Below are 27566 nucleotides of genomic sequence, written 5' to 3'. Positions count from 1 at the left end.
TAACTCTATAATATTTATATTAAACTTTTTCTCTCATTTTTTAAAAGTCAAAAAAATATCTTAACTCAAATTATTTCATTATTATTTATAAATAATTTTATTACTATGCACAAATTTTTCATCTCATCTTAACATCTAAATCCAAACGTAATTGTAATTGATTTTGCAATTTTCTCCTACCATTTTGACGAGTGAGTAAATAGAAATTATTTTGCTTGATACGAGACGTTCCAATTTAACCCATAATTAGTAGTTTGAATTTGGTGCCAAATTTTTATTTTATGGGAATCTCTTGATGACATACCCAACAATTATATACAAAATATGTGTTGCTTGATCAAACAATAATTAAAATTTCCTACAATTATCCAGTTAGTTGGAATATTTTTCTGCAATTAGTAGAGATGCAGACACAATATACAGATTTTACACATTTAAGCGAAATGTTTTTACCACAAAAAAAATTTATAAAAATAAATTTATATACTGACTTAATTTGATATTATATATTAAATTATAAAAATATTTTTATTATAAAATAGATTTAACGTATAATATAAAATCAGGAGAGAATGTGAGTTTATTTTTATATTAAAAAAAAATTTAGCTACAGAACTTGTCATGATTAGTGTTATTTGAGGAATATAGATTTATAATAAATGGTACGAAAGACTGATCCATCTAATAGAGCTTTCAGTAAATTGTAAATAAAAAAGTGAACACATGTCGTCATGTCTATGGTGACCACATGCAGAACCAGGTGAAGACAATTTTGGTCAGTTATATTTTAAAGCAATAAACAAAGGAACGGGCTGTCCCTAATGTTGCATTCATCTGTCGTTGCGGCCTGTTGGTGCGATATAAGCATCATGTCGTGGACACGCACATTCAAGTACGAAAGCTAACTAGCTATGAAAGTCGAAAGCATCATTGACATGCAATTAGTGTAGTTGTTTTATAGCAAGTTGGCAATGGTAGATTGACTCCTGCAAATTAAAACAAAAAGAACAAGTATGTAAAACCTTTAGAACAACAAGCTTAACATACATTATAAAAGCCTTTACTTTGACCCACCACTACAATCAAAATTAAATAACAATGAAAAATCCCTTTTGTCAATGATATATATATTTATATATATGACTTCACAGAGAGAGAGAGAGAGAGAGAGAGATTTTGCCTGCATTTGGCTTTATGCATTTGTTTGGTTTAATGCCCACAAGAAAGTGACATGTCTAAGTGAATATGAACAAAGCAACCATCCCATTACTTTTAATTTTGAGCTCTTGGTATCGACAGCCATCTTACAACCGAAACTTCTTCCTCCACCAATACACACACTACACTTGAAACTGTCCCAAGGTTTTTCTACAATGTTTTGAATTTTGTCTGTCTGCCCTTTAATTTCATACGTCTTCATTTGTTTAATTTAATCCGATCTTTAAATTGAAGTGCATGACCTTTAAATAAAATTTATTTTCATAGGTCACGTATAATAGATCAATTTTAAAGTCGACTATCTTTTTCTATCCTAACTCAGATAACTCTGTTCTAAATACAACTTCTATCAGTTAAAAACTATAAATAAATATAATAAAACTTTTGTAATGTTACTAACCTTTCTTTGACGTGGACTGGTGAGAAAAAAAACATATTTTTGTCATTCTTAGTGACAGTATTTTACTAATATATAAGATAATAAATAAATAAAATATGATTATTTAAAATCCATTTCCATCCTGATCTCACCCATATTCAACCCGGCCATATAATGAACGTTGAAAAACATCATTTAATGGGTTGTGATGAACTCGAATGAAGCCCAATAGGTGATGAACAAGTATAAGTTTTCCAGGATTTTAAACAATAATTTTATATCAACACCAATAATGTAAGAGTTTTGAATCAACTATATAAATATATTATATATATACACGCATGTTCTAAGATGGAAATATACCACATTTGCATTCACTAAAGATTCCCTCCAAAACCCTTTGGAACTGAGCTAATCGTATTTAAATAGTAATGAAAACCCAAAAAAAATAAAAAATAAACCGTAGACAAATAAAAAATAAAAGTCCGTACTAATTTTAAAATTTTTATGAAAATAATATAAAGAGTGACGCTAGATACAATCTTAGAATATACAAATCTTATACATTTAAAAAAAAAAAAAAAACAAAATTCACTTAAATTTTAAATTCATTTATACAAGTTCAATCAGTAGAGTAGTTAAAAGATAAAAGGCAAAAAGTAGCATGGATTAAGACGAAGAAACGTTTCGACTCGCCTTCATTATGAAAATCACAAATCTAGAGCTAGGGGGATGAAATAAAGGTGTCACATAATGTCTTACAACGAAGAGAATATTATGCTTTTTTGGAGTCGTTTACGCAAACCTCCCACTTGGATGATCATGCATGTATCCTAAATAGCTGTTAAAAAATATTAAATATTCTGTTAAAAAAAAAATGAAATTTGTTGACTCTGTGCCGACGGATCTTCTCCGGATATATGGGGATTGTATACACATGGGAAGTATGATCATAGATCCAACTGGTTTTCATGCCGGGTTTGGGTGGAATTGATATGCCATCCTGTTTGTTATACGCTCAATACTTGTTATCTTTTGGGTCGCCTTCCATCAGCATTATTCTCATGTATATCTAAAGACATGGATGGCTTTGGGACACTCACTTGTACCTTAATTATTTTTCAAAATTTTTTATACAATCATTTTTTTATATAATGGTGACCTAATCGGCTGTATTATTTTTTTATATTTAAAAATAATAATACAGCCAATCACATTACTAAACAATATTCAAAAGTAACTATACGTAACAAAATTCATTATTCTTGAGTATAACTAAAGTTGAGACTCTTAGAATTTACAAGTCTCGCACACTATTTTTTGAAAAATTTGTTTACATTTTAGATTCACATAAAAAAAATTAAATTAACTAGTAAGTAATTGACATATCAAACAACTTAAAATATGTCACGATTTTAAAATAAAAAATATATATTATATTTACAATTAGCAAAATAAGACTGCGTTTGATCATATGTTAAATTATGAACTCTTCGAGAAAAACTTACCCATAGAACAAAAATATACGAACTTTAGTCATTGGATCATCAATCTGACATAAGATCACAGAGCTGTGGTCAGCGCGGAAGCCTTAAATCCCCGTCCTTGCTAGTACCATTCTCTTCAATAATGGATTGGAAAAATAAAGAATAATACTATATATAATTATAAAATATGTAAGTATAATATAATTTATTAATTTTTTTTATAAGTCTCGTATCTATTAGTTTTTTTTAAATAATTATACAATATTTATATATTCTTGATTGCAAGTATTATTTTTTTAAAATAAAAAAATTAAATAATTTAAATCTGAAGTAAGGGCGAACGTCTACATGAGCTATTAACTTTTGTTATTAATTAAATATTATGGGGTCAGATCTCGGTATATTGATCAGTTAGAATTATCGTCTGATTTTGTATCATTTATGTATGGGTTAGAATAGATACGTACGTTGCATATGAAGTTTTGACTTCTAGGGTTGATCTCAACCGTTTGAATCGACATACCTAATATTCCATGCAGTGGATTATTAACTGTTAAATATTTAAACAATTTTTTTTTTAACTAAAAATCAATTATCTTATATTATATGTAAAAAATACATGCTGCAGTGAATATCTCTAGATTTTTTGTGAATTTTATAAGGTTTAATTAATAAGTTTATTAATTGAGAAAAGCTTCAAGCCAATAGGATGTAAACTCAAATTTAACACCATTGAATAAAATTCTACTGCCTAAGATGTGCTGAAAATCTTCATCTGCGCCCATATGCACTAAATTTCCTATTATCGCTATCTACGGAACAAAATGATTGTCACTCTCTCTCTTACCCTTCCACTTGTTATACTGCATGGTAGTACTGGTAGGCCTCGTACGTCTTCTGCTTCCCAGCCTAAAACGAGCATGTTATCTTTGTACCGTAAATAATATGTGATGGGTGGACGACGAACTAAGCAAAGCGTTGCCATGGTGAGTATGTGATTCATCCATCTAACATACATTTTGTGTACTGAAAATGATAAATTTGTGCAGGGTGCTTGTTTCGGAGAAGGGGGTACGTGAGTTATAGAACTTTGGTAGAAAGTAGAGATTTAACTTTCTGGTCTTGAAGTCACAGTGAAGATCATTTGTACAGATGAATTGGTTTGGGCAACTTTTTTGTATAACATTTCATTTCTTTAATTTCGTCTGGAGGCAAAAAATTAAGGAAAATGAAAAAATAAATAAAATGACAGTGTTCACAAATTCTTCTTATTTTTCTCCTGATTGTGGCTAGTGGAAGGTGCATAGCATGAGCATTGGAGATTTGGACGGGTCGGCATGGTGTTCCAAAAACAGACAAAGATGATAGTAGTGATTTGCTAGAGAGATTTTTATTAGCTGGTGTTAAATTTGGGTTTACACTCGATTGGTTGGAAGCTTTTCTCTTTTATATTTTTAAAAAAATTTAAAAATAAAATTACATAGATAATTTTTAAATATTTTGATCAACATTCAATATTAAATAATTTTTTAAAAAATTCAAAAAACTTTCGATCTGGAGTTAAATTGCGATTTCCAACATGCAAGATAATTAATAAAAATTAGGAAAAATATAATTGCAAGCACAATTGTGTACTAATCTGTGCACTAATATGATGTGATTGGTTAAAAAGTAGATTTTATTGAAAATAGTATTAATTTAAATTTTAAGTATGAATGAATCAGTATTAGTACACATATTAATACGCGACTGTGTTTGTATATAGCAAAACTCAATTTATAAATGGTTTGAAATATTTTATTTTATTATTATAATTTTTAAAAAATTTATATAGAATATAATAAATAATTTAATTTTTTTAAGTTTTAAAATAATAATAATATTTTCTTTAATTTTTAATTTTTTTCTAAAACCATCTTATCTCATATCTCAATCCAAACGAGACCTAATTTAATCTAATTTCATTTTGCCATGCATGTTTTGTTTGTAACTTAATGAACAATGATTTACAAATTAATATGTTTATTTTGGGAAAAAAATAATCACCGGGGATCAAGGTATTAATGAAGACTGATCTATCTGAAGGTACCTGTACTGGCAAGTGCTGTACATATACCTCTCTTCTGAATTATTTTCTTTAGTTTTCATTCTATTTTCCGACAGTATCTTTCCTTTTGCTTATCCCTCCATCATTCAAAATAAAATATACACTAAGTCGGCACTTGGGTTTTTCATTAATTTATTGTTCTTTGACAGCTCAAAATAGTAATACTAATCAACTACTCTGTGTAAAAAGGCTAATGCTATTCATCATTTAAATTTATTATTTTTTTATTATCTTATAATATGATATTAAATAATTAAAACTTATTTATTATATTTTATTTATAAATTTATTATTTAATCTCACATTATAAGATAATAAAAAAATAGATGATGAATAGATTTTTTTTTATATAAAATTATGATCGAATGGCAAATAACAAAGACATCTCATGAAAATAAATCGATAAATTGACTTAATTTTATACAGTACATTAAATTATAAAACTATTTTTATTATAAATTAAATCTAAAAATTATGATATATAATATTTTTTTCACTCATACTCGGAAATATTCTAGAAAAAGTTTCCAAATTATGAAGAATAAGAGAAAAGTCAAACCAAAAAAAAATTGATAAGTTGAGAACAAACTTCAAAATCTCAATAATTCGTGTATGATGATCACGATGATGATGAAATATTAGATCGGAGAAATATAAATAAAATCAGTATGATGATGATTCCGGCGAAGGTATGTCCTGTCTATATGCGATATGCAATTACATCATATCCATTATAAAAGTAGAAAGAAGTGGACCTATAGTAGTTCGTGTACTCCCGAAGATATGTATACAACGTTTTCCAGCTATACTTGCGTGAATATATATACCCTTCTCTCGTATCATGTTCCTAAAGTGAAAAAACCAATTTCCCACAAGATCCCTCCTACTGAAAGGACAGCTAAAGACACAGACATTGTTCTATCTTTCTGTCCATTAACAAACACTCATCTCTGAGAAAGATGACAGACACCCATGTCAGAAATTGAGCTGTTTTCTGCTCGAATATCCATGCTCTCAAGTTTTCTTGCATGAAAGTTAGAGGCAACTTTCTGGGTTACGCTTGCAGGCCCATATTGAAAAAAAGAAAAAACTTTTGGCAGTTGATCAAATGGAAGGTGGTGATATACTGAGAGTGAGTAGTGCACGTCTAAGCAGCTCTAGCATCTGGAGGAATAATGGCATGGAGGTTTTTTCCAGGTCATCGCTGGATGAAAACGACGAAGAAGCTCTGAAATGGGCAGCTATCGAGAAACTGCCCACTTATTTGCGTATAAGGAGAGGCATACTCACTGAAGAAGAGGGTCAAGCCAGAGAGATTGACATCAAGAATCTTGGGCTGCTAGATAGAAAGAATTTAATAGAGAGGCTATTAAAAATTGCAGAGGAGGATAACGAGAACTTCCTGTTGAAGCTCAAGGACCGCATTGAACGGTAAATTCGGCCAAATTTTCTCGAAAGCTTAGCTCGGTTTAAAGTTTTTCGTGTCTATGTTTGCTTATTCGATGTTTTATAGTCCATTTGAAATAACTTGAAACCCAAGCTTCTAAAATTCAATGACTGATTAAGATCTGATGTTAATGGAGTGGTTCAAGAAAAATCATAATGTGTTTGTTCTGATCAAAACGCAGGGTTGGACTTGAGTTTCCGACCATTGAAGTCCGGTTTGAGCATTTATATGTGGAAGCAGAAGCTTATGTTGGAAGCAGGGCATTACCCACCATTTTCAACTATTGTGTTAATATGCTAGAGGTATATAATTCATCCTGTTAACTTCCTTATCCTTGAATTTAATTAGTCCAGTATTATACACTCACTCCTTGTCTCTCTCTCCATCTATGTATATATAGGGGTTCGTGAGTTGTCTTCACATTCTTCCGAGTAGAAAGAAACCACTACCGATTCTTCATGATTTAAGCGGAATCATCAAGCCTAGAAGGTTAGTAGTTAGAGACAAGATATTATTAAAAAAAAAAAAAAACCCATCATAGACCATTAAAAATGTCAATATGTTAATCGGTTGATCCGGATTCTGCAGAATGACGCTGCTCTTAGGCCCCCCAAGCTCCGGGAAGACCACGTTACTGTTAGCTTTGGCAGGAAAACTTGGGAAAGAATTGAAAGTAAGGAAATTAGATTTTAATCCGTTTCACCTGCTTGATTGGGGAAATTCTTTTTCACTTCTCTAGGATTTCATGCAAGAGATTTTGAATTCCAGGCTTCAGGGAGAGTGACGTACAATGGACATGGAATGGAAGAGTTTGTACCCCAGAGAACATCTGCTTATATAAGTCAACATGATGTCCATATTGGAGAAATGACTGTGAGAGAAACGCTAGCTTTTTCTGCAAGATGTCAAGGGGTCGGGCCACGTTATGGTCAGCTGAAAACACCATTAATATTGAGATTTCAATCCCATTCATGAAGAACTTATATGATATAGAAGTCTAATTGAATCTTTTGCACCGGAAAATTTGCAGAGATGTTGGCAGAATTATCGAGGAGAGAGAAGACCGCAAACATTAAGCCAGATCCTGATCTTGATATCTATATGAAGGTGAGAGAAAAGCTGGAGAAGATAGAACGTTGGGATAAGTGTAAAGTTTTTTTGTTTGTTGGTATATTATATCTGCAACCGTTGAAATTTGTTTGCGGAAAATGCATTTCATTGTGTACGATTGCTTAACACCTCAAATCTTGCAGGCTTCAGCACTTGATGGACCTGAAGCCAGTGTCGAAACAGATTACATAATCAAGGTACAAATTTAATACCCAACTCTAAAGGGTTAAAACGTAAAGACAAACACAATGATTATATAATTTCCGTTATTGATTTTAATTTTGATTTTTGTTTTTTGAAGATTCTTGGACTAGAAGTCTGTGCTGATACCATGGTGGGGGATGAGATGTTACGAGGTATATCTGGCGGACAAAAGAAGCGAGTCACTACAGGTAAGAGCATAGAACAGCTCTGGCACACACACACGCACGCACCTCTTTGCATAGTGACTGAGGAAGTCGTCACAACTTTGAGTTGATTGGGAATGCATGGCCAATTAATTCCAGGGGAAATGCTGGTTGGACCTGCAAGAGCTCTTTTCATGGATGAGATCTCGACTGGTCTGGATAGTTCAACAACTTTTCAGATAGTAAACTCACTCAGACAGTCCATCCACATCCTCAATGGAACAGCAGTTATCTCTCTCCTCCAGCCTGCACCAGAAACCTACGACCTATTTGATGATATAATTATGCTTTCAGACGGTCAAATCGTGTATCAGGGTCCTCGTGAAAATGTGCTCGAATTCTTTGAATGCATGGGATTCAAGTGTCCAGAGAGGAAAGGAGTTGCTGACTTCTTACAAGAAGTAATTCACATATTGTATCCCTCACGTGCCTCAATTCATTCTTTAGAAGAAATTGAACTCGTTCCTAACTTAATTTTTTTAAATACAAAATTTTGTGATAGGTGACATCAAGGAAAGATCAAGAGCAGTATTGGGCAAACAAAGATGAGCCTTATAACTTCGTTTCAGTAAAGGAATTTGCTGAAGCATTTCAGTCATTTCACGTTGGTCGAAAACTAGGTGACGAGCTTGCTACTCCTTTTGACAAGTCCAGAGGCCATCCCGCTGCTTTAACAACTAAGAAGTATGGAATTAGCAAGAAGGAACTGTTCAAAGCTTGTGCATCTAGAGAGTTTTTACTTATGAAAAGGAATTCATTTGTCTACATTTTCAAGATGTTCCAAGTAAGTGGTATTCAAGAATTTTACTTCCTCTTGACAAGTAATGGGAAGAGCATTGTGAATCTTCAAGATTACAATTTAATTATTATTATTTTTTTTTTTTGGGGGTTATCAGTTAATCCTATCTTCTTTTATAACAATGACCTTATTTATTCGGACTGAGATGCGCCGAGAAACAACTACAGATGGTGGGATTTATATGGGTGCTATGTTCTTTGCAATCATCATTATAATGTTTAATGGATTCTCGGAGCTTGCCATGACCATTATGAAACTTCCTGTCTTCTACAAGCAAAGGGACCTCCTCTTCTATCCGTCTTGGGCATACTCTCTCCCTAAATGGATCCTTAGGATGCCTATAACATTGATGGAAGTTGCCATTTGGGTACTAATGACTTATTACGGCATAGGCTTCGATCCAAACATCGAACGGTGAGGGGAAAAGGGAATACAATTCAATTAAGTTCTAGATTTTCTATGTTGCAGGATTTGATGGAAATTCTTTATGGCAGGTTTTTCAAACAATTTCTGTTACTCCTATGTATTAACCAGATGGCATCTGGACTGTTCCGATTGATAGGTGCATTAGGAAGGAATATGATTATTGCCAACACATTTGGGTCTTTTGCTTTACTTGCAGTTCTGGTTATGGGTGGATTTATTTTATCTCGAGGTGAGTTATTGATACCATTTACGCTTGAACAAATCCCCAGTACTTCTCGGTTATTTGTTAGATATGCTGATGGTTAAAAAATAAAATACTTTGTTCTTTTGCATCAGAGGATGTACAGAAATGGTGGTTATGGGGTTACTGGTTCTCCCCAATGATGTATGGGCAGAACGCTATAGCTGTCAATGAGTTTCTCGGGAATAGTTGGAGACATGTAAGCATCAATTTCTTGAGTTGTTACAAAATAAAAATAAATTAGAAGAGAAGAGAACAGGGGAAAAATTATCTATCAATTCCAGCTAATAAGTATGGGGAAGTTATGTGTCACAGATTCCTCCCAATGCAACAGAACCGCTAGGAATTTTAATCTTGAAATCTCGTGGAGTATTCACAGAAGCATACTGGTATTGGATTGGAGTTGGAGCAATAATTGGATATATTTTTCTATTCAATTTCCTCTACACATTGGCCCTAAAATATCTCGATCGTATGTACCCTACTTGTGTACAAATTTCAGTTTTCATAATTGAAGATAAGGTTTCTAATGATTGGACTACTTTGCTGCAGCATTTGGGAAGCCTCAGGCAGTACAATCCAGAGAGGCCTTGGCTGAGAAAATTGCGAACAGAACTGGACAGGTCATTGAGCTATCATCAACAAGAAGGAGCTCTTTTGGTGGGTCATCAAGCTCTCAGATTTACGTTTGTGTTTCTTATCTGTTGCATTCTAACTATAATATAAACGTTATGATAACAATGCAGAGAAAGGGAATGAAATCAATAGAAGCGTATCATCCAGGACGTTGTCTGCAAGACTGAGCAGCATTAATGAAGCTAAACAACACAACAAACGGGGGATGGTCCTACCCTTTGAACCCCTTACCATCACATTTGATGAAATCAGATATGCTATAGACATGCCGCAGGTATCTTTATCCTTTATTAAGAGCCAACATCATAGTAAGAATTTAGGAGGATACTAAATTTCATAATTGCAGGAAATGAAAGTTCAGGGAGTTCCTGAGGATCGGCTGGAACTCTTGAAGGGGGTGAGCGGTGCTTTTAGGCCAGGAGTCCTAACAGCTCTAATGGGTGTGAGTGGTGCTGGAAAGACAACTCTGTTGGATGTGTTGGCGGGAAGGAAAACCGGTGGATATATTGAGGGAACCATCACCATATCCGGTTATCCCAAAAAGCAAGAAACATTTGCCCGCATTTCAGGTTACTGCGAACAAACAGATATCCACTCTCCTCATGTTACAGTCTACGAGTCTTTGCTGTACTCTGCATGGCTACGTTTACCACTTGAGGTTGACTCTGCAACCAGAAAGGTACAGTTTTTGGGGGAGACTCTTTCTTAATAAGTAGGTGTAATACTCTCATTTAATTATGTAAATTATATTGCAGCATTAATGCTATGTTATGCTATGGTCTCACTTAAAGACATCCACATTTATCTTCCCAAAACACTAAAATCTAAATGCAGTTGTTGATTACAAATCTGATTGATGGGTAACAGATGTTCCTTGAGGAAGTGATGGAGCTGGTGGAGCTAACCACTTTGAGAGAAGCGCTTGTGGGACTGCCAGGCATAAATGGACTATCAACAGAGCAGCGCAAAAGGCTGACAATTGCAGTTGAGCTTGTTGCGAACCCTTCTATAATATTCATGGATGAACCCACCTCTGGTCTTGATGCCAGGGCAGCTGCAATTGTAATGAGAACAGTGAGGAACACCGTAGACACGGGGAGAACGGTGGTCTGCACCATACACCAGCCCAGCATTGATATATTTGATGCTTTTGATGAGGTGAGATTTCCTTTTCCAATGGTTGGATCCAAAATTTATTGTGTTAAAGTATACTTTAACTTTATATGTTAGAGAGAACTTAAGTGTTTCATTATTGCTTTGCAGTTATTTCTCTTGAAACGTGGAGGTGAAGAGATATATGTGGGCCCATTGGGCCGCCATTCTTCCCATTTAATCAACCACTTTGAGGTTAGGCAATGAATCAATAATTAGTACAAACACTTAGCACCCTGTTTGGCACTGTACTGATATAAATGTGTTGTTTTTCTTTTGTCTAGGGAATTGATGGAGTTCCTAATATTAAGGAAAAGTACAATCCTGCAACCTGGATGTTGGAGGTTACTTCAGCAGGACAAGAAGCAGCCCTAGGGGTTAATTTCACGGAAATTTACAAGAACTCAGAACTTTATAGGTAGGAACACAATCGTGAATGAAACGTTTTTTTTTTTTTTTTTGCCCTTTTCGTGATGAGACAAATATTTTCAAAGCCTTTGAAATGTCCTCGATTTTGAAGAGAAATGCCAAAGTTCTCCAAAAGACGTTTAATGCAATTATGTAAACTTCGTTTCTATAGCAATTAATTCTGTCTGTGATTGATTCAGGAGAAACAAGGCCTTGATCAAGGAACTAAGTACAGCTACACCAGGTTCAAAAGACTTGTACTTCCCTACGCAATACTCACAGTCTTTCTTTACCCAATGCATGGCTTGCCTGTGGAAACAACACTTATCATATTGGAGAAACCCGCCATACAGTGCCGTCAGACTCTTATTCACAACTTTCATAGCTTTAATGTTTGGGACAATCTTCTGGAATCTTGGCTCAAAAAGGTATAAAAAGATGAAAACTAGAACATATTACCTGAGAACCATCTAAGAAATTTTACATTCTTCTCATCCCTCTGTCCCTAAACTGGGTGCAATTACTGTTGGAAATGCAGGCGAAACCCACAAGATCTTCTCAATGCAATGGGTTCCATGTATGCTGCTGTTCTCTTCATAGGTATACAAAACGCCTCATCAGTGCAGCCAGTTGTGGCCATTGAGAGAACAGTCTTCTACAGAGAGAGAGCTGCTGGAATGTATTCTGCTTTGCCATACGCTTTTGGACAGGTATGTTACCTGATCTATGAAGTTCAAGAGTTTCTTTTTTAGAGACAACCCCATCATATCTGTGGTCTTTGTCAAGCAACAAGTTCAGAAATTGGGATTTTAGGATTGTCTGAAATGTACAAAAGATGAGGCATATGATTGAAATGTGCAGAGCCAGTCACCTGATCCACTGTTTTGCAGGTTGTCATTGAGCTCCCATATATTTTCGTCCAGACTATCATATATGGGATTATAGTGTACGCCATGATTGGGTTTGACTGGACATTAAGCAAATTCTTATGGTACATCTTCTTCATGTACTTCACTTTCTTATACTTCACTTTCTACGGCATGATGGCCGTGGCCGTTACTCCAAACCACAGCATAGCATCTATAGTTTCTTCAGCCTTCTATGCAATATGGAATCTTTTCTCAGGATTTGTATTGCCCAGGACAGTAAGTTTGAAGAATCCCTATGCATGCTTTTCTGTACATATATATATATATATATACACAGATCAAACCCCATAACTTACAGTGTACAAATGAATTTTGCCTTCTGAACAGAGGATGCCAATCTGGTGGAGATGGTACTTTTGGGTTTGTCCCGTCTCTTGGACCTTGTACGGATTGACTGCTTCACAGTTTGGAGACATTAAAGACAAACTTGATACGGGTGAAACGGTAGAAGACTTTTTGAGGAGTTATTTTGGGTATAGACATGAGTTTCTGGGGGTTGTGGCTGTTGCGATTGTTGGATTCCCAGTGCTCTTTGGGTTCACCTTTGCCTATTCGATTAAGGCATTTAACTTCCAAAAGAGATAGACGACATCTTCTTCTTCTTCTGTCTTTTTCCTGGGTTTTTTAAAACTCAATACAAAGGAAATCATGTTGTTGCGAGTTTCAATTATTAGCATGCTAGAATTTAAAGCTGCTTTAAGAGAATGTGCATTGATTTCCATGTATAAGGTTCAATGTAATCACTCGATCTAATAATTCTAACGTTAGAATATTGATAATATTTATTGGACTTAAATTATATTTAATGAGTCCTATTGAATAAGTCCATGAATGATAATTTATTGAGGTTATTTAAGAATTTTGATTAGGCTCAATAATTAAGTTAAATTACATTATTATTTATTGAACTAGTTTGACTCATTTTAAAATTTAAAAATCGGCTATTAGAAATTTCTATCAATTTAAAATCATCACTAATTGCAGTCTCAATCATTGTCAATTCTATATTGAATGAACTACTAGATCATATTTTTAAATTCAAACTCTCTTCTTGAATGATCGTGACCGAGTCTAACTCAAACTCATTAGCACCCTCTCTTAAATCTCTCTATAAATATCTTTCCTTATGTGTTATTTGAAAAAGCCATAAATCTCCGTAAATGCAGGGCCAAACCCAAGATATCTAGTCCAACATCATGCATATCCCACAGCTACATCATTCCTCTCATAGCATCTCTTGCATTTTGTCTCTCCTTCTCTCTCACATTTGTTTTCCCTCAAGTTTTCGGTTAATCTATTTTTCTCTCTAACCAGTGTCGTGCCCATGAAAGGATTAACATACATTAGCTAGTTATTTATATTATTATTAAAACCAATTTTTTAAAAGCCAATGTTCATGTACCACACATGTCATGATATTTGCAAATATACAATTTATTATGTTTCATTCCATATATTATAGTCATGTATAGTATTATGCATTTCATGCATCTCACGTTATATAAAACACGTAAGTTTCATAAGATTGAGATAAGCTAAGAATAGTTAACTAGATGGTCATTCAAATGCTTGGCACCAATGCAAATTTATGAGTGAACATGCAAGCCATGGATCTAAGTGCATGCAAGCCATGGATCTAAGTGTGGTCCACTATAATATACTAGAATATTATTAGCGGCTTCCCTTGCTGCAGCAGGATGTGAGACCGGTACACAATCTTACACACATGGTTAAGTATGTGGGCTAGTAAGATAAGTATGATAAGTCACATAACTCAAGACAAGTTATGCGCGATATAAGCATACGTATGAATGATCATGATTTTAAGTTCTCGACATAAAATATTTTATGAAAAATCTTATTTTAAGTATGTTTATGTTATGATAGATTTCTTATTGAGTCATCAACTCATTTTAATTATTTTATATTTGTAAACTATCATATGTCAGAATATTTATAAAAAGTAGAGCTACAGGAAGAGACTTAGTTTAAAGAGACGTGATAGTAGTCTAGATTATATACAAAGTTATGATTTTTATGACATAGACTTTTAGAAATTTTAATAAATGTTTCTTCACACTCTTTCTTATGATCTTAAAATTGATAAAATTTTCTTACAAGCATATTTTGTATACCAATATTGATATGTAAGGTATATTTTTAACGAAATGATGTGAATTAAAAATGAAAACAATTTTTATAAGATGGAGATATTTTTATTTTTTTAAAATTTTTTTTATATTTTTTTAAATAAAAAATATCATCGGTACGCGAATTTAATTGACAAAGTGCACTCGAACAAAACTCCTTAAAATTTTAATAAAGAATGATTTTATTTTTTGGTAGAATTTTTGTATTTGGTGTAATTATATATAAAAAAAAAAATAGTCTTATTTTTCGCGTGGGATCGAGGTGTTACGTCCAAAAATTTGTAGAATTTGAATCATATTGAACTGGTGGGGATATGACGCAGCATCAACTCCGGCTATTTTTCTGTCTTTTTCTTCAGCAACTTCTGCTTTTTTCAGTTGGTGATTAAGAACCCTCAGCATCAGTCAAAAAAGCTTGCTGAAATTTTGTTAGTTTTGGTGGCTGTATTCCACTCCTCAACCAATTCATATCATATCATATCCGTATCCTCGTAGTCAATGATACCAACATCAAATTGTCTTTTATTATTTTCTATGAAACATTTAAGCTTTATATTTTATTATATTATATATAGTAAATTAAGAAATATTAAACCTTTTCTCTACCAGAAATAGTTTTTTATGAAGAAAACAATATTTTTATTTTTTTATTGATCGTGTTATATTTTGCATTAATTCGATCATTTATTTTAATAAAATTATTTTTTTTCAACTGCTTTGCTTTATTATTTGTTTTTTTAAAAAAATATTATTCTTAATTTTGAATTTTATTTTATTTTTATTGGTTGATAAAATGGACCACAGCAATACATAATGATGAGATGATAAAATCCATAATAAAAGATTATCATTGTTGAGAATGCCATGTACGCTCATCGTTCCTCTATCATGATAACTTCACTTCTGGACCTCTATACCTTAAGCAACGTACGGGCATTGCGCTCTCTCTCTCTCTCTCTCTCTCTCTCTCTCTCTCTCAGGCTTTCAGCTCTAAAGTTGAGTTTCATTGCATGCAAGTTTAAATTTAAAAAAAAAAATGAAAAATACTCACAGGGGAGGGAAAGGGGGGGTGGGGGAGGGGGGTTTGATATTGTGATGGTGAAGCAGCTTCCCCGTATGCCTCGTGTCCTCTGAAAGTATCACAGCAGCCGATCTTAACACTCGGAGATCACTGCATTCGCGAAACAGACACATAAAAATCCGCCAAGTCAATAGCCAAACAGTTTCTTAGATTGTGTGTATATAAGCAAGTCCCATAAGGTGATATCCTCAAGATTTCCAATCGGTGTTCCCACTAGATATACGCCAGGCTTAAGGACGCCCTGCTGGGAGAAGAAGAAAAAAATTGTTTAAAAGGACAAAAAGATGAAAAAGGAAAGCGTGAGCTTACGCGTTTGGATGATTCTTCGGGGACTGACGAGGAAGAATCGGTGATTTGTGGGAAAGATTGGGGACTGGAACAAAAGGCGAGGACGCCGATTTTGTTATTGAAAAGCGAGAGTGGTTTGAAAGACGTAGGCGCCGTTTGAGTACGGAAGAGATAAAGCCCTGGTCGAGATCGCAATGAAGATAGAGCTGTAGTGACTGTGTACGTGTTGTATATATGGAAAAATTGTTGCAATAGTTGGGTCAATGGAGAGTCGTGAAATTTACAGAGGTAGTAGTCCGCCGACATGCAGCCCTAACATCTGGAGGAACAGTTCCATGGAAATTTTCTCAAGGTCTTCGCGACAAGAAGACGATGAAGAAGCTCTCAAATGGGCTGCTTTAGAGAGGCTGCCTACTTATGACCGTATAAGGAGAGGTGTACTCACTAATGCAGAGGGTCAAGCCAGAGAGATTGACATAAAGACTCTTGGATTACTGGAGAGAAAGGCTTTGCTAGATAGGCTGGTGGAAATTGCAGAAAAAGATAATGAGAAGTTCTTGTTAAAGCTCAAGGATCGCATAGTTAGGTGAGATTGATCATCTTTGGCTCCTAAAATCATGGAATATTCTTGTGTCTGTGTTTGTTTCATGTTTGATCTTTAGCTTGTAAGAGGGATTTTGGTTTCTAGACACTACAGGTTCTTCGTTTCTTTCCCCTCTTATTTCTCTGAAATTGTTTGGAATCCTTGTTTATTTGTTATTTTTTTTTTTTAAAAAAAAATCCATATCCAGAGTTGGACTTGATATTCCTACTGTTGAAGTTCGGTTTGAGTACCTAAATGTGGAGGCTGAAATTTATGTTGGAAGCAGAGCATTGCCTACAATATGTAACTTCTTGGTCAATATGTTAGAGGTAAATGAACTTTAAGTTATATTATGTAACTACAATTATTATCTCTACGCATTCTCGTCGTCTGATCTCTCGACTCTCGCATTCTCATATCTCTGAAGGGATTCTTAAACTATCTTCCCATTCATCAAAGTAGAAAGATACCCTTACCAATCCTTCAAGACGTTAGTGGCATCATCAAGCCTCAGAGGTGAGTTCATGTAAAATTCATCCCAGCTATTTTTTACAGTTTCCAAACCATTAATTTGTCCCATTTTGTTCGTCAAATCTTCGCAGAATGACATTGCTTTTAGGCCCCCCGAGCTCTGGAAAGACCACACTATTGCTAGCTTTGGCTGGAAAACTCGATAAAGATTTAAAAGTGAGAAAACCAAGTGTCAAATGTATTTACGTTATTGTTGTTGCCTTATGATCTGATACAGAAACTCATGAACTTCAGTTTTCGGGAAGTGTTACCTACAACGGACATGGAATGGAAGATTTTGTGCCGCAGAGGACATCGGCTTATATAAGTCAACATGATCTCCACATAGGAGAAATGACAGTGAGAGAAACACTGGCTTTTGCAGCGAGATGTCAGGGGGTTGGTCCACGTTATGGTCAGTCAAATTGATACACCATCAATTCTTAAGACGATGGATGGATGCTAATTACCATCTCACATCACATATTATATATATTTTAATTTTTTTTATAATTTTTTATTTTCTTTTATTTTTGTTAAACTAATTAAGTTATTTATTTATTATCCATACACTACATATTTGTTATAGAGAAAATAAAAAATAAAATAAGTGTAGTATTTGATATTTGGGATGATAAGTAGAATTATTAAAAGATTTATGGTCCAAGAAGTTTCTTTCGTGGGTTTGAATTTTGAATTTTAAACTTTTACAAATTTGCAGAGACATTGGCAGAATTATTAAGAAGAGAGAAGGCTGCAAATATTAAGCCAGATCCTGATCTTGATATCTATATGAAGGTGGCAAAAATAGATTGTCTTTTCTGTGTAAATTATATGTTGAATGATCATTAATAAAATAAATAAATAAATATTGACATGTCAAGCAAACTCTCTCTTCAGGCAGCAGCACTAGAAGGACTGGAGACCAGTATAGTTACTGACTACGTTCTCAAGGTACCACTTTGAAATCCAATGCGCTTAACGATGTGAACATATGTATCATTCTAAGGTTTCTGCTTAAACATTGCAGATTTTGGGGCTTGAAGTCTGCGCTGATATTATCGTGGGGGATGAAATGTTAAGAGGCATTTCTGGTGGACAGAAAAAACGAGTCACAACAGGTAAAACATAAAACAAAGCATCGTATGTTTAACAACACCCCACATTCTCGTTGTGTACTTAAATTTTCGGGTCAATATGATATAGGGGAGATGCTGGTTGGACCAGCAATAGCATTGTTCATGGATGAGATATCCACTGGTTTGGACAGCTCAACAACTTTTCAGATTGTAAATTCACTGAGGCAGACCATCCACATTCTCAGTGGAACTGCAGTTATCTCTCTTCTCCAGCCACCTCCAGAAACTTACGAATTATTTGATGATATAGTTCTCCTCTCGGATGGGCAAATTGTGTATCAAGGTCCCCGCGAAAATGTCCTTGAGTTTTTTCGATATATGGGTTTCAAATGTCCTGCGAGGAAAGGAGTTGCGGACTTCTTACAAGAAGTAACTCTCTCTCTCTCTCTCTCTATTTTTTTTTTTTCTTTTTTAATCTGTCTTCCTTGTGGGGTTGCAATAGGTAACATCAAGAAAAGATCAGGAGCAGTACTGGGCACGTAAAGATGCGCCTTACAGCTTTGTTACTGTGAAAGACTTTGCCAAAGCATTTCGCTCATTTCACATCGGTTGCAAACTTGACGACGAGCTTGCTACTCCATTTAACAAGTCCAAAAGCCACCCTGCTGTTTTAACTGCTAACAAGTACGGTGTTAGCAAGAAAGAGCTATTGAGAGCTTGTGTTTGGAGAGAGTTCCTACTGATGAAGAGAAACTCATTTGTCTACATCTTCAAAATAAGCAATGTGAGTACCATTTAAATTGTCGGTTTCGATCAAATTGAAGTGAGATTAAGTTTCGGTTTTGATCAAACTTTGAATTCATTTTTTTAGGGTTGTTCCACTCTTGTTTGTCAAAAGGTTCGATGGCCCCCCAATATGTTATTATTGATTATTTTTCCTTTATTTCTCGCATGTTCAGCTCACTTTCTTGGCTTTCATAACAATGACATTGTTTTTGCGAACTGAGATGCATAGAGATACAATAACAGACGGTGGTATCTATTTGGGTGCTCTTTTCTTTACGGTACTTGTAGCCATGTTTAACGGAATATCAGAGCTCAATATGGCTGTTATCAAACTTCCCATTTTCTACAAGCAAAGAGACCTTTTCTTCTATCCTTCGTGGGCATACGCTCTACCCGCATGGCTCCTAAAGATTCCAATTACCTTTGTAGAGGCTGCCGTTTGGGTGGTCATGACTTATTATGTTGTAGGCTTTGATCCAGACATTGGACGGTGAGAAAAAGAAACAGGCATGATTCAATTTTAAGTTCACATTTTGGGTTTCGGGAATATGATCAAAGCTCCTAATTGCAGGTTTTTCAAACAATATTTTTTGATCATGTGCATTAACCAGATGGCATCTGGATTGTTCCGATTTATGGCTGCATTAGGAAGGAACGCGATTGTGGCCAGCACAGTTGGTGCATTCGCTTTACTTGCAGTGCAGGTTCTGGGAGGATTCATCATATCTCGAGGTGATTTAATAACATAATCTGGTCTCGAATCTTGATTATAAGGTTTCTAATCTTCAAGCCAATCAGATCTGATTTCTGATTTTTTTTTTTTTTTTTAATCTCAGACGATGTGCAGAAATGTTGGTACTGGGGTTATTGGGTCTCCCCGCTGATGTATGGACAGAATGCCATATCTGTAAACGAATTTCTTGGGAAGAGTTGGAGACATGTACACATCCTTTTATGAAGTTTTAAAAGAAAAGGAAATCAAAGGAAAATATTGGGCTAAAAAATTTTTATCAATAATTTGAGTATACGGAAGGTTTCAATTTATTTTGTCTCGCTGGTTAATGCGGAATGTTTACATTGTAGGTACCTCCTAATTCATCAGAACCGTTAGGAGTTTTGATCTTAAAGTCTCGCGGGATTTTTCCACGGGCAGATTGGTATTGGATTGGAGTAGGAGCTTTGATTGCGTATATTTTTGTGTTCAATTTCCTTTTCACTTTGGCTCTACAGTATCTCAATCGTAAGTATTTTATTTCATTTCTTGCTTGTTTTGAAATTGGACTTATTTTTCTGACAAACGGAATAATTTGTTGCAGCTTTTGGTAAGTCTCAGGCAGTGATGTCGAAAGAGACCTTGGCTGATAGAAACGTTAACAGATCTGAACAGTTCATTGAGCTATCATCTAGAGGAAAAGGCTCTCCCGGTGAGTCAGTAAGCTCCTAGATTCCTTGTTTACTTTTCTCACCTTCTGGTATAGACTATAACATATTTACTGTGAAAAAAATACAGAACAAGGGACTGAAGCTCTAGGAAGTATATCATCCTGCTCTCTATCTGCAAGGGTGGGTAGAATTGATCAAGCTTATCAAAACAGGAAGCGAGGAATGGTTCTTCCTTTTGAACCCCTATCCCTCACTTTTGATGAAATCAGATATGCTGTAGACATGCCACAGGTACCTTCAAGTTCAGTAAAAAGATGGAAGTACTTAGGTGATATTTGTGCTTAAGTGCTTGAATTGTTGCTATTTGCATAATTGGTGGTTTTACTGGTACAGAATCTCCATTTTATTATTTAGTTTCTTAACCTGTTTATATTGCACAATTGTTGTGGACTATTCGTGATACTGCCAAATTATAGGTCGTACCGACATTTCAACCTTTTGTTTTCTTGCTTCTCCTTATACTCTTAATTACCATCATCACCAACAGACTTGAATATATTTTTCAAATTATTCCAAAGCCAAATAACATCTGACCTATGAATTTTTTCCAATGCTTTTCAGGAAATGAAAAATCAATGTACTCATGAGGATCAACTTGAACTTTTGAAGGGTGTGAGTGGTGCTTTCAGGCCAGGAGTCCTAACAGCTCTAATGGGTGTTACTGGTGCTGGTAAGACCACACTAATGGATGTCTTAGCCGGAAGGAAAACCAGTGGATATATCCAGGGAAGCATCAAAATTTCTGGGTATCCAAAGAAGCAAGAAACATTTGCCCGCATATCAGGATACTGTGAACAAACTGATATCCACTCTCCTTATGTTACAGTCTATGAGTCTTTGCAATATTCTGCATGGCTTCGGTTAGCCCCTGAAGTTGACTCTTCAACAAGAATGGTATAGCTTCCATTCTTTATTCCCTTGTCTTTTAATCAGGAGCAATGTGCAGGCAGGTAAAACCACAATCAAATGAGGATTGCATATTCCAATCTCACACCGAGAGAAAAGTTGGATAAAGTCAAGATTTAGCCACAAAAGACATGACATATGTTCAGTGTTATCAGGGATATTGACTAAAACTCTGGTTGCGGACTGCAGATGTTCATTGAGGAAGTCATAGAGCTCGTGGAGCTGACCTCATTAAGAGAAGCACTAGTTGGACTGCCAGGTGTGAGTGGCCTCTCAACCGAGCAGCGCAAGAGGCTGACAATTGCAGTTGAGCTTGTTGCCAACCCAGCTATAATATTCATGGATGAGCCAACCTCTGGCCTTGATGCCAGGGCAGCAGCAATAGTAATGAGAGCAGTGAGGAACACTGTGGACACAGGAAGAACAGTGGTTTGCACAATTCATCAGCCAAGCATTGATATATTTGATGCCTTTGATGAGGTTAGAATTGTTACATATGTTTTCGAGAATAATGAACCGATAATTTGTTTTGCTCGCTGGAAGTATTCCAGCATTGAGTAGTTAAATGTTGCCTTTCAGTTACTTCTTTTGAAAGTGGGAGGGGAGCAAATATATGCTGGTCCATTAGGCTGCCAGTCTTCACATCTGATCAAGTACTTCGAGGTCAGGCTACTTAACATATGAGATTGAACCCCCACATTTGTCACATAACTCCTAACATATTTGAGTTTTGGCTCATAAGGAATTAAATGGAGTTCCTAAAATTAGAGACGGCTATAACCCTGCAACTTGGATGTTGGAGGTTACTTCAGCAGGGCAAGAAGCATCTCTTGGTTTAAATTTCACTGATGTGTACAAGAACTCGGAACTATATAGGTAAAGCTTTTGTTATAAATCTTCTAAATTTTCATTTTGGTCATGACCCCAGAGAAATCGTAAGAAATATTAGCAAGCAAAAAGCTTCAAAATGTGGAAAGTTGTTGATATGGCCTATGATAATTTTAGATTGTTCGACATTTGTCAGAATATGATATTGATGTATACGGTATATATTTCTCTGGTAATCAGGAGAAACAAAGCATTGATCAAGGAACTAAGTGCACCGCCACTGGATTCCAAAGATCTATTCTTCCATACTCAGTACTCACAATCGTTCTTCACCCAATGCACCGCTTGCCTATGGAAACAGCATTGGTCGTATTGGCGAAATCCATCATATAATGCTGTGAGACTCTTATTTACAAGTATGATAGCTCTGTTGTTTGGGATGATATTCTGGGATATTGGTTCCAAAAGGTATGGCGGCAAAACAAACTCAAGTCATGAAAATTGCATCTAAATCTCTACTGTCTATAACTAATATGTGCTGGCTTTCGGGGAAGTACAGGAGAAGACAACAAGATCTGTTCAATGCAATGGGTTCCATGTACACCGCTGTTCTGTTTCTTGGAGTACAAAATGGTATGTCGGTGCAGCCAGTTGTGGGTACTGAGAGAACGGTATTTTATAGAGAAAGAGCAGCTGGAATGTATTCTGCTCTGCCATATGCCATTGGACAGGTGAAGTTCTTATTTTAGCATATGGAATTCAGCTAGGTGGTCTACTTTCCATTAGGAAATTGATCTGGTCATTTTTGTGGTTATCATGGAGCAATAAGTTGTGGTTTTGCAGGTTGTTATTGAGCTTCCGTACAGTTTCCTTCAGACTGTCATTTATGGGGTTATAGTATATGCCATGATGGGATTCGAATGGAAAGTGGGCAAGTTCTTATGGTATCTTTTCTTCATGTACTTCACCTTATTATATTTCACATTCTATGGGATGATGACCGTGGCTATAACTCCCAACCACAACATTGCCACCATACTTTCATCTTCCTTCTATGCAATATGGAACATTTTCTCTGGATTCGTTATCCCCCAAACGGTAAATACCAATCTTTTGCATGCCAACATACATAGACACATGAAATAAATCCATATATCAAGAGTTTCGAACCTTTTCTTTGTGGCAGAGGATTCCAATATGGTGGAAATGGTACTACTGGGCTTGCCCCGTTGCTTGGACCTTGTACGGATTGGTGGTTTCACAATATGGAGATGTAAAGGACAAACTCGAGTCTGGTGAAACAGTGGAGGACTTTGTCAGGAGTTATTTTGGGTTTAGAATTGAGTTTGTGGGTGTCATTGCGGTCGTGCTTGTTGGGATCCCGGTGCTCTTTGCATCCATCTTTGCCTTCTCCATAAAGGCATTAAACTTTCAAACCAAATGAGACTGAAGGCCATGCAAGGCATCTAGAATTACTTGAAGTTCCCCAAAGCATCTGAATCTGCCAAGTGTCACTCACTACTTTCAGTTCGTACGTTGATCAGACTGCCAAATTTCGGCAGCAGAAACGATAATGTTGAACAGCTCTTCTAATTCTTTGGATGGAATAAACGTAACTGTAAATTAAAAAAATGCCCGAACATGTGTGGATGGAAAATAAATGTAGTCAAAGAAAACAAAAAATTATTTTAATTGAATTGTTGCCGCATATATGTTATAGTTGAAAACTTGGAAGTCAAAATTCTCTAGCAATCTAAAACTGCAGATAAATTTCTAAATTGAATTTTTTTTTCTTAAAAATTAAAAAAGGCATTTATCACCCACCATGTTAATTTTTCAGGCTATCTAAAAAGCTTTGCAACTACCTCAAACCTTTCGCAGAAAAGCTCCTATGCACTCTAGAGCGTGGGGCAATCAAGTTCGAGGGAGGCTGGTGTTGAAAGCAGACCACGACAACAGCTAAATTATCCCCACTTTTCCTCTTCATAGCCTCATCAACCATATCCTTACTAGACAAGGCTGGGTCATTGTGCTCCTGAAGCCTTCTGTCACCACCTAGATTTTTTTAGAGAATTTTCTAACCATCTAAATGCCTCCTAGTCCTTTGTAATCTTGTAGAATTGTGTAGAGTCATCTAGAAGGGACGTTATAGACAATTCTAGAGTAGTGTTTTAGAAAGGGCATTATAGACAATTCTAGAGTAGGAATCTAGAAAGTTCTTTACCCTTGGATTGGTGACAAGTGTCACAATCCTAACCATTCTTTGTACCAAGAGTTCCCTATAAATAGAGGGGCTCTCATTTGTATAAATCACAAAGCAATAAGAGAAACAAGTTCTCTAGAGCATCTCTCTCTATCTTCTCTCTCCAGTTTGTTCTCTATTGTCTTGAGTCCTTTAGAAGGCTTACGTAGGAGTTTTGTGGGAGAGAAAGCCTCCTAAGGCCGCACGGGTCGAGTGAAGAAATTCTAAGTCCGTGACAGTTGGTATCAGAGCTATCCAGGTTGGGATGGCAGATCCAAGTGAGATCACCATGGAGGTCTAGGAGACAAGAAAGAGCAAGAGGTCGAAGGACTCAAGCTCATCTATGGAGTCTCGTCTCGATGGGATCGAGAGGGCCATGGCCAAGATATTGGCCAAGATCGAGGAATGGGATCAGTCTCACAGGGAGGTGAGCACCCTTGACAACACGGTGATCAGGATGGAGGTGGCGGTAGCGGATGTCAGGGACCGACTTGACATCGTGGAGCAAGGTTTGGAGGAGCTAGGATTGGAGGGACAATCCGAATCGCTCAAGGAGTCCATTCTAAGCACCATCCACCCTACCATCGAGGCACAACGTGTTGAGAACGTTGCTTTCCAAGACCGGGTCTTGGGGGAGTTAACGAAACTCCAAGGACAAATGGAGGAATACCGCGTCGGTCTGGAGGAGACCAAGGCGGATTGGGCTATATGCAAGTGTGCAGTGGCCAATGGGGGCGTTGTCGGAGCTGGAATGATGGCGACACCAAGGGTGGATACCCCCAAACCAAAAGAGTTCGATGGCAAGCGGGATGCCAAAGAACTTGACAACTACATGTGGCACATGGAGCGCTACTTTGAAGCTTTGAACATGCAAGACGAGCGTGTCAAGGTACGTACTGCTTCCCTCTATCTTACAAATCTTGCTGGTACTTGGTGGCGTCGTAAGCATAGTGAGTTAGAGAAGGGTACTTGCTCCATTGATTCTTGGGAAGAGTTCAAGCGTGAACCCAAGAGGCAATTCTATCCCGAGAATGTGGCAATTCATGCGCGGAAGAGAATGAATGAGTTGAAGCACACTTCTTCTATCCGCAACTATGTTGAGGAATTTTCTGCCCTCATGCTTAAAATTACAAACATGAGTGAAGAAGATCTCCTCTTCAACTTCATCGACGGTCTCAAATCTTGGGTGGCTCAAGAACTCAAGCGTCGTGGAGTCAACGACATCTCCACCGCCCTGACCGTGGCAGAAACCTTAGAAGAATTTGAGTATCATAAGAGTGACAACTGTAACAACCCGCTAGAAATTCAATTGTGGAATTTCTTTTGACCTTAAGAATCTCGTGAAAATTTCGTAAGTTTACACGAATCGACTAATCGCATAGGTTTTAGCATGTCAACATAGTTAGTGTTATCACTCACTATGGTGCAAGAAATGCGTTTTTAATTATTTGAGATAGTTAGAAGTGTCAGAATACATTATAGTCTACACCACTAGGCTTAATTGAATATTTAAGATTTTTCAGTACTAAGTTTATTACGTTTATTTTTGGAGTGAATAGTAATCTCGGTAAACGTACTAAACGCAGTGTTTTCAAAATCACAGTGTGAAATGTCCAAATTAGGTTAACGAAATTTTATTTGGATACTTGGCAAGATCTTAACCACACATAATGAATAGTATTAGATACTTAGCATAAAGAGAAACCATTAGATGGAATTGTGAAAGAAATCAAGGTGTGAGATCATGACACCTAAGCAAAATACACATTTGAAAAATATCTTAAGAACATAGATTTAAAATACACATGGAAAGATTTTAACCACCTTACTCTTCCAAATCTACTCCACATTTAGAAAATATTTTAAACTAATTTTGTGGATATTATTGGGTAAAAATATTTTGAGTTGATTTTTGTAGATATTATTAGGTAAGAGAGTCCTACACTCCACTCTCACTCCGGTAAGAGAGTCCTACACTTAACTCTCACTCCGGGTAAGAGAGTCCTACACTTAACTCTCACTCCAGCCTCATCTCTTCCATATCTTATCCACAAGTATCTCCAGCCACCCCTCCCCACGAAATTATCTTCATTTATGCTTTCCATTGAAAGAATACCAAACACTCTCTCTCGGACAGCTTTTAGGAGTTCTTTTGCACACCCATTTCGAAGCTTTTGTAAGTGTTTTATCATAAAGTCTCCTTCATATAAGTTGTTCCTCTTTGAGTCTAGTTTCCGTAGATGTATTTTTCGTATCATTCCATGGTCATTTGGTCAGTCAAAAGTATTTTTAACCATGGAAATGTCATTCTGGGCGTGAATCTGGAGAGTATGTTATAGTTTGGAGTTTTTGACCAAGCTAATGGATAGATATTGGTCCGAAATTTTTATGGAGTATTGTTAACATGTATATATGACTATTGGTTGAGGATTTTTGCATGATTAAAGGTTTTGATGAAAGATTTTCTTAGATTTAGAAACTTAGAAACTGGAAGAGGAAAAACAGTTTCTGTTTTGAGAAAGTTTAACTCTTTGGTGGTCTAAACCTATTCTAATGACTTTAATAATTTTATTGGAGGATACTAAGTATCTTATATACATGTTATATTATTATTTTGAAGATATTTGATGTTAGTTTCAAAGATATGAAATTTTATGCAAAGAGATATTCAAATAAGCCAAAGTGTGGATATTCTTGGCTAAATTTATGTTTTGGTTAATTTCTAACCATGTGATCTTGAATTAGAAGCTTATATATGTTTTAGGATATCTTTTTAAACCATGTGATGGTTTGGTTTGAAGATCATATAAATATAAGTCATAGATCAAGAGATTTATCAAAACTAGTTGAGGAAAAAGTTTATGTTTTTGGACTAAGTGTAAAACCAAAAACTCCAAATGTTATTTTGTAATTTTGGTGACTTT

At 35.7% G+C, this 27566-nt stretch overlaps 2 protein-coding genes across 3 annotated transcripts; both read left to right on the top strand.

Moving 5' to 3' along the window:
* Positions 1-6067: 6067 nt before the first annotated feature.
* On the top strand, positions 6068-13605 carry LOC122315571 (pleiotropic drug resistance protein 1-like). The gene is made up of 24 exons (XM_043131555.1): positions 6068-6622; positions 6820-6940; positions 7039-7127; positions 7227-7311; positions 7407-7566; positions 7669-7745; positions 7892-7945; positions 8050-8140; positions 8255-8556; positions 8658-8939; positions 9052-9368; positions 9449-9609; positions 9717-9820; positions 9937-10093; positions 10174-10281; positions 10368-10531; positions 10604-10936; positions 11125-11415; positions 11521-11604; positions 11694-11827; positions 12018-12245; positions 12356-12527; positions 12708-12962; positions 13074-13605. The coding sequence occupies exons 1-24, from the start codon at positions 6300-6302 to the stop codon at positions 13329-13331; spliced, it is 4350 nt and encodes a 1449-aa protein (XP_042987489.1). The 5' UTR covers positions 6068-6299; the 3' UTR covers positions 13332-13605.
* A 2345-nt stretch (positions 13606-15950) lies between these two features.
* Positions 15951-24097, top strand: LOC122315570 (pleiotropic drug resistance protein 1-like). Of its 2 annotated transcripts, none has more exons than XM_043131552.1 (24): positions 15951-16851; positions 17057-17177; positions 17276-17364; positions 17451-17535; positions 17614-17773; positions 18080-18156; positions 18259-18312; positions 18389-18479; positions 18565-18866; positions 18940-19221; positions 19397-19713; positions 19795-19955; positions 20060-20163; positions 20307-20463; positions 20540-20647; positions 20734-20897; positions 21228-21560; positions 21762-22052; positions 22134-22235; positions 22315-22448; positions 22641-22868; positions 22960-23131; positions 23244-23498; positions 23587-24097. In XM_043131552.1, the coding sequence occupies exons 1-24, from the start codon at positions 16529-16531 to the stop codon at positions 23842-23844; spliced, it is 4368 nt and encodes a 1455-aa protein (XP_042987486.1). In that variant the 5' UTR covers positions 15951-16528; the 3' UTR covers positions 23845-24097. The 2 variants fall into 2 exon arrangements, with proteins under 2 accessions (XP_042987486.1, XP_042987487.1); XM_043131553.1 differs by having other exon boundaries at positions 15954-16851; positions 22152-22235.
* Positions 24098-27566: the final 3469 nt, after the last annotated feature.

The sequence above is a fragment of the Carya illinoinensis genome, chromosome 7, assembly GCF_018687715.1.
Source record: "Carya illinoinensis cultivar Pawnee chromosome 7, C.illinoinensisPawnee_v1, whole genome shotgun sequence".
Lineage (NCBI taxonomy): Eukaryota > Viridiplantae > Streptophyta > Magnoliopsida > Fagales > Juglandaceae > Carya > Carya illinoinensis.
This window is presented reverse-complemented; position numbering and strand designations above follow the sequence as displayed.

Bases quoted from the DNA above. Each gene is read 5' to 3' on its own strand.
- LOC122315571 (XM_043131555.1), top strand. From the start codon at position 6,300: ATGGAAGGTGGTGATATACTGAGAGTGAGTAGTGCACGTCTAAGCAGC. The intron at 7,128-7,226 runs GTTAGTAGTTAG...CGGATTCTGCAG, and splicing joins GGAATCATCAAGCCTAGAAG to AATGACGCTGCTCTTAGGCC. The intron at 8,557-8,657 runs GTAATTCACATA...ATTTTGTGATAG, and splicing joins TTGCTGACTTCTTACAAGAA to GTGACATCAAGGAAAGATCA.
- LOC122315570 (XM_043131552.1), top strand. From the start codon at position 16,529: ATGGAGAGTCGTGAAATTTACAGAGGTAGTAGTCCGCCGACATGCAGC. The intron at 17,774-18,079 runs GTCAGTCAAATT...ACAAATTTGCAG, and splicing joins GGGGGTTGGTCCACGTTATG to AGACATTGGCAGAATTATTA. The intron at 20,464-20,539 runs GTAAGTATTTTA...AATTTGTTGCAG, and splicing joins GGCTCTACAGTATCTCAATC to CTTTTGGTAAGTCTCAGGCA.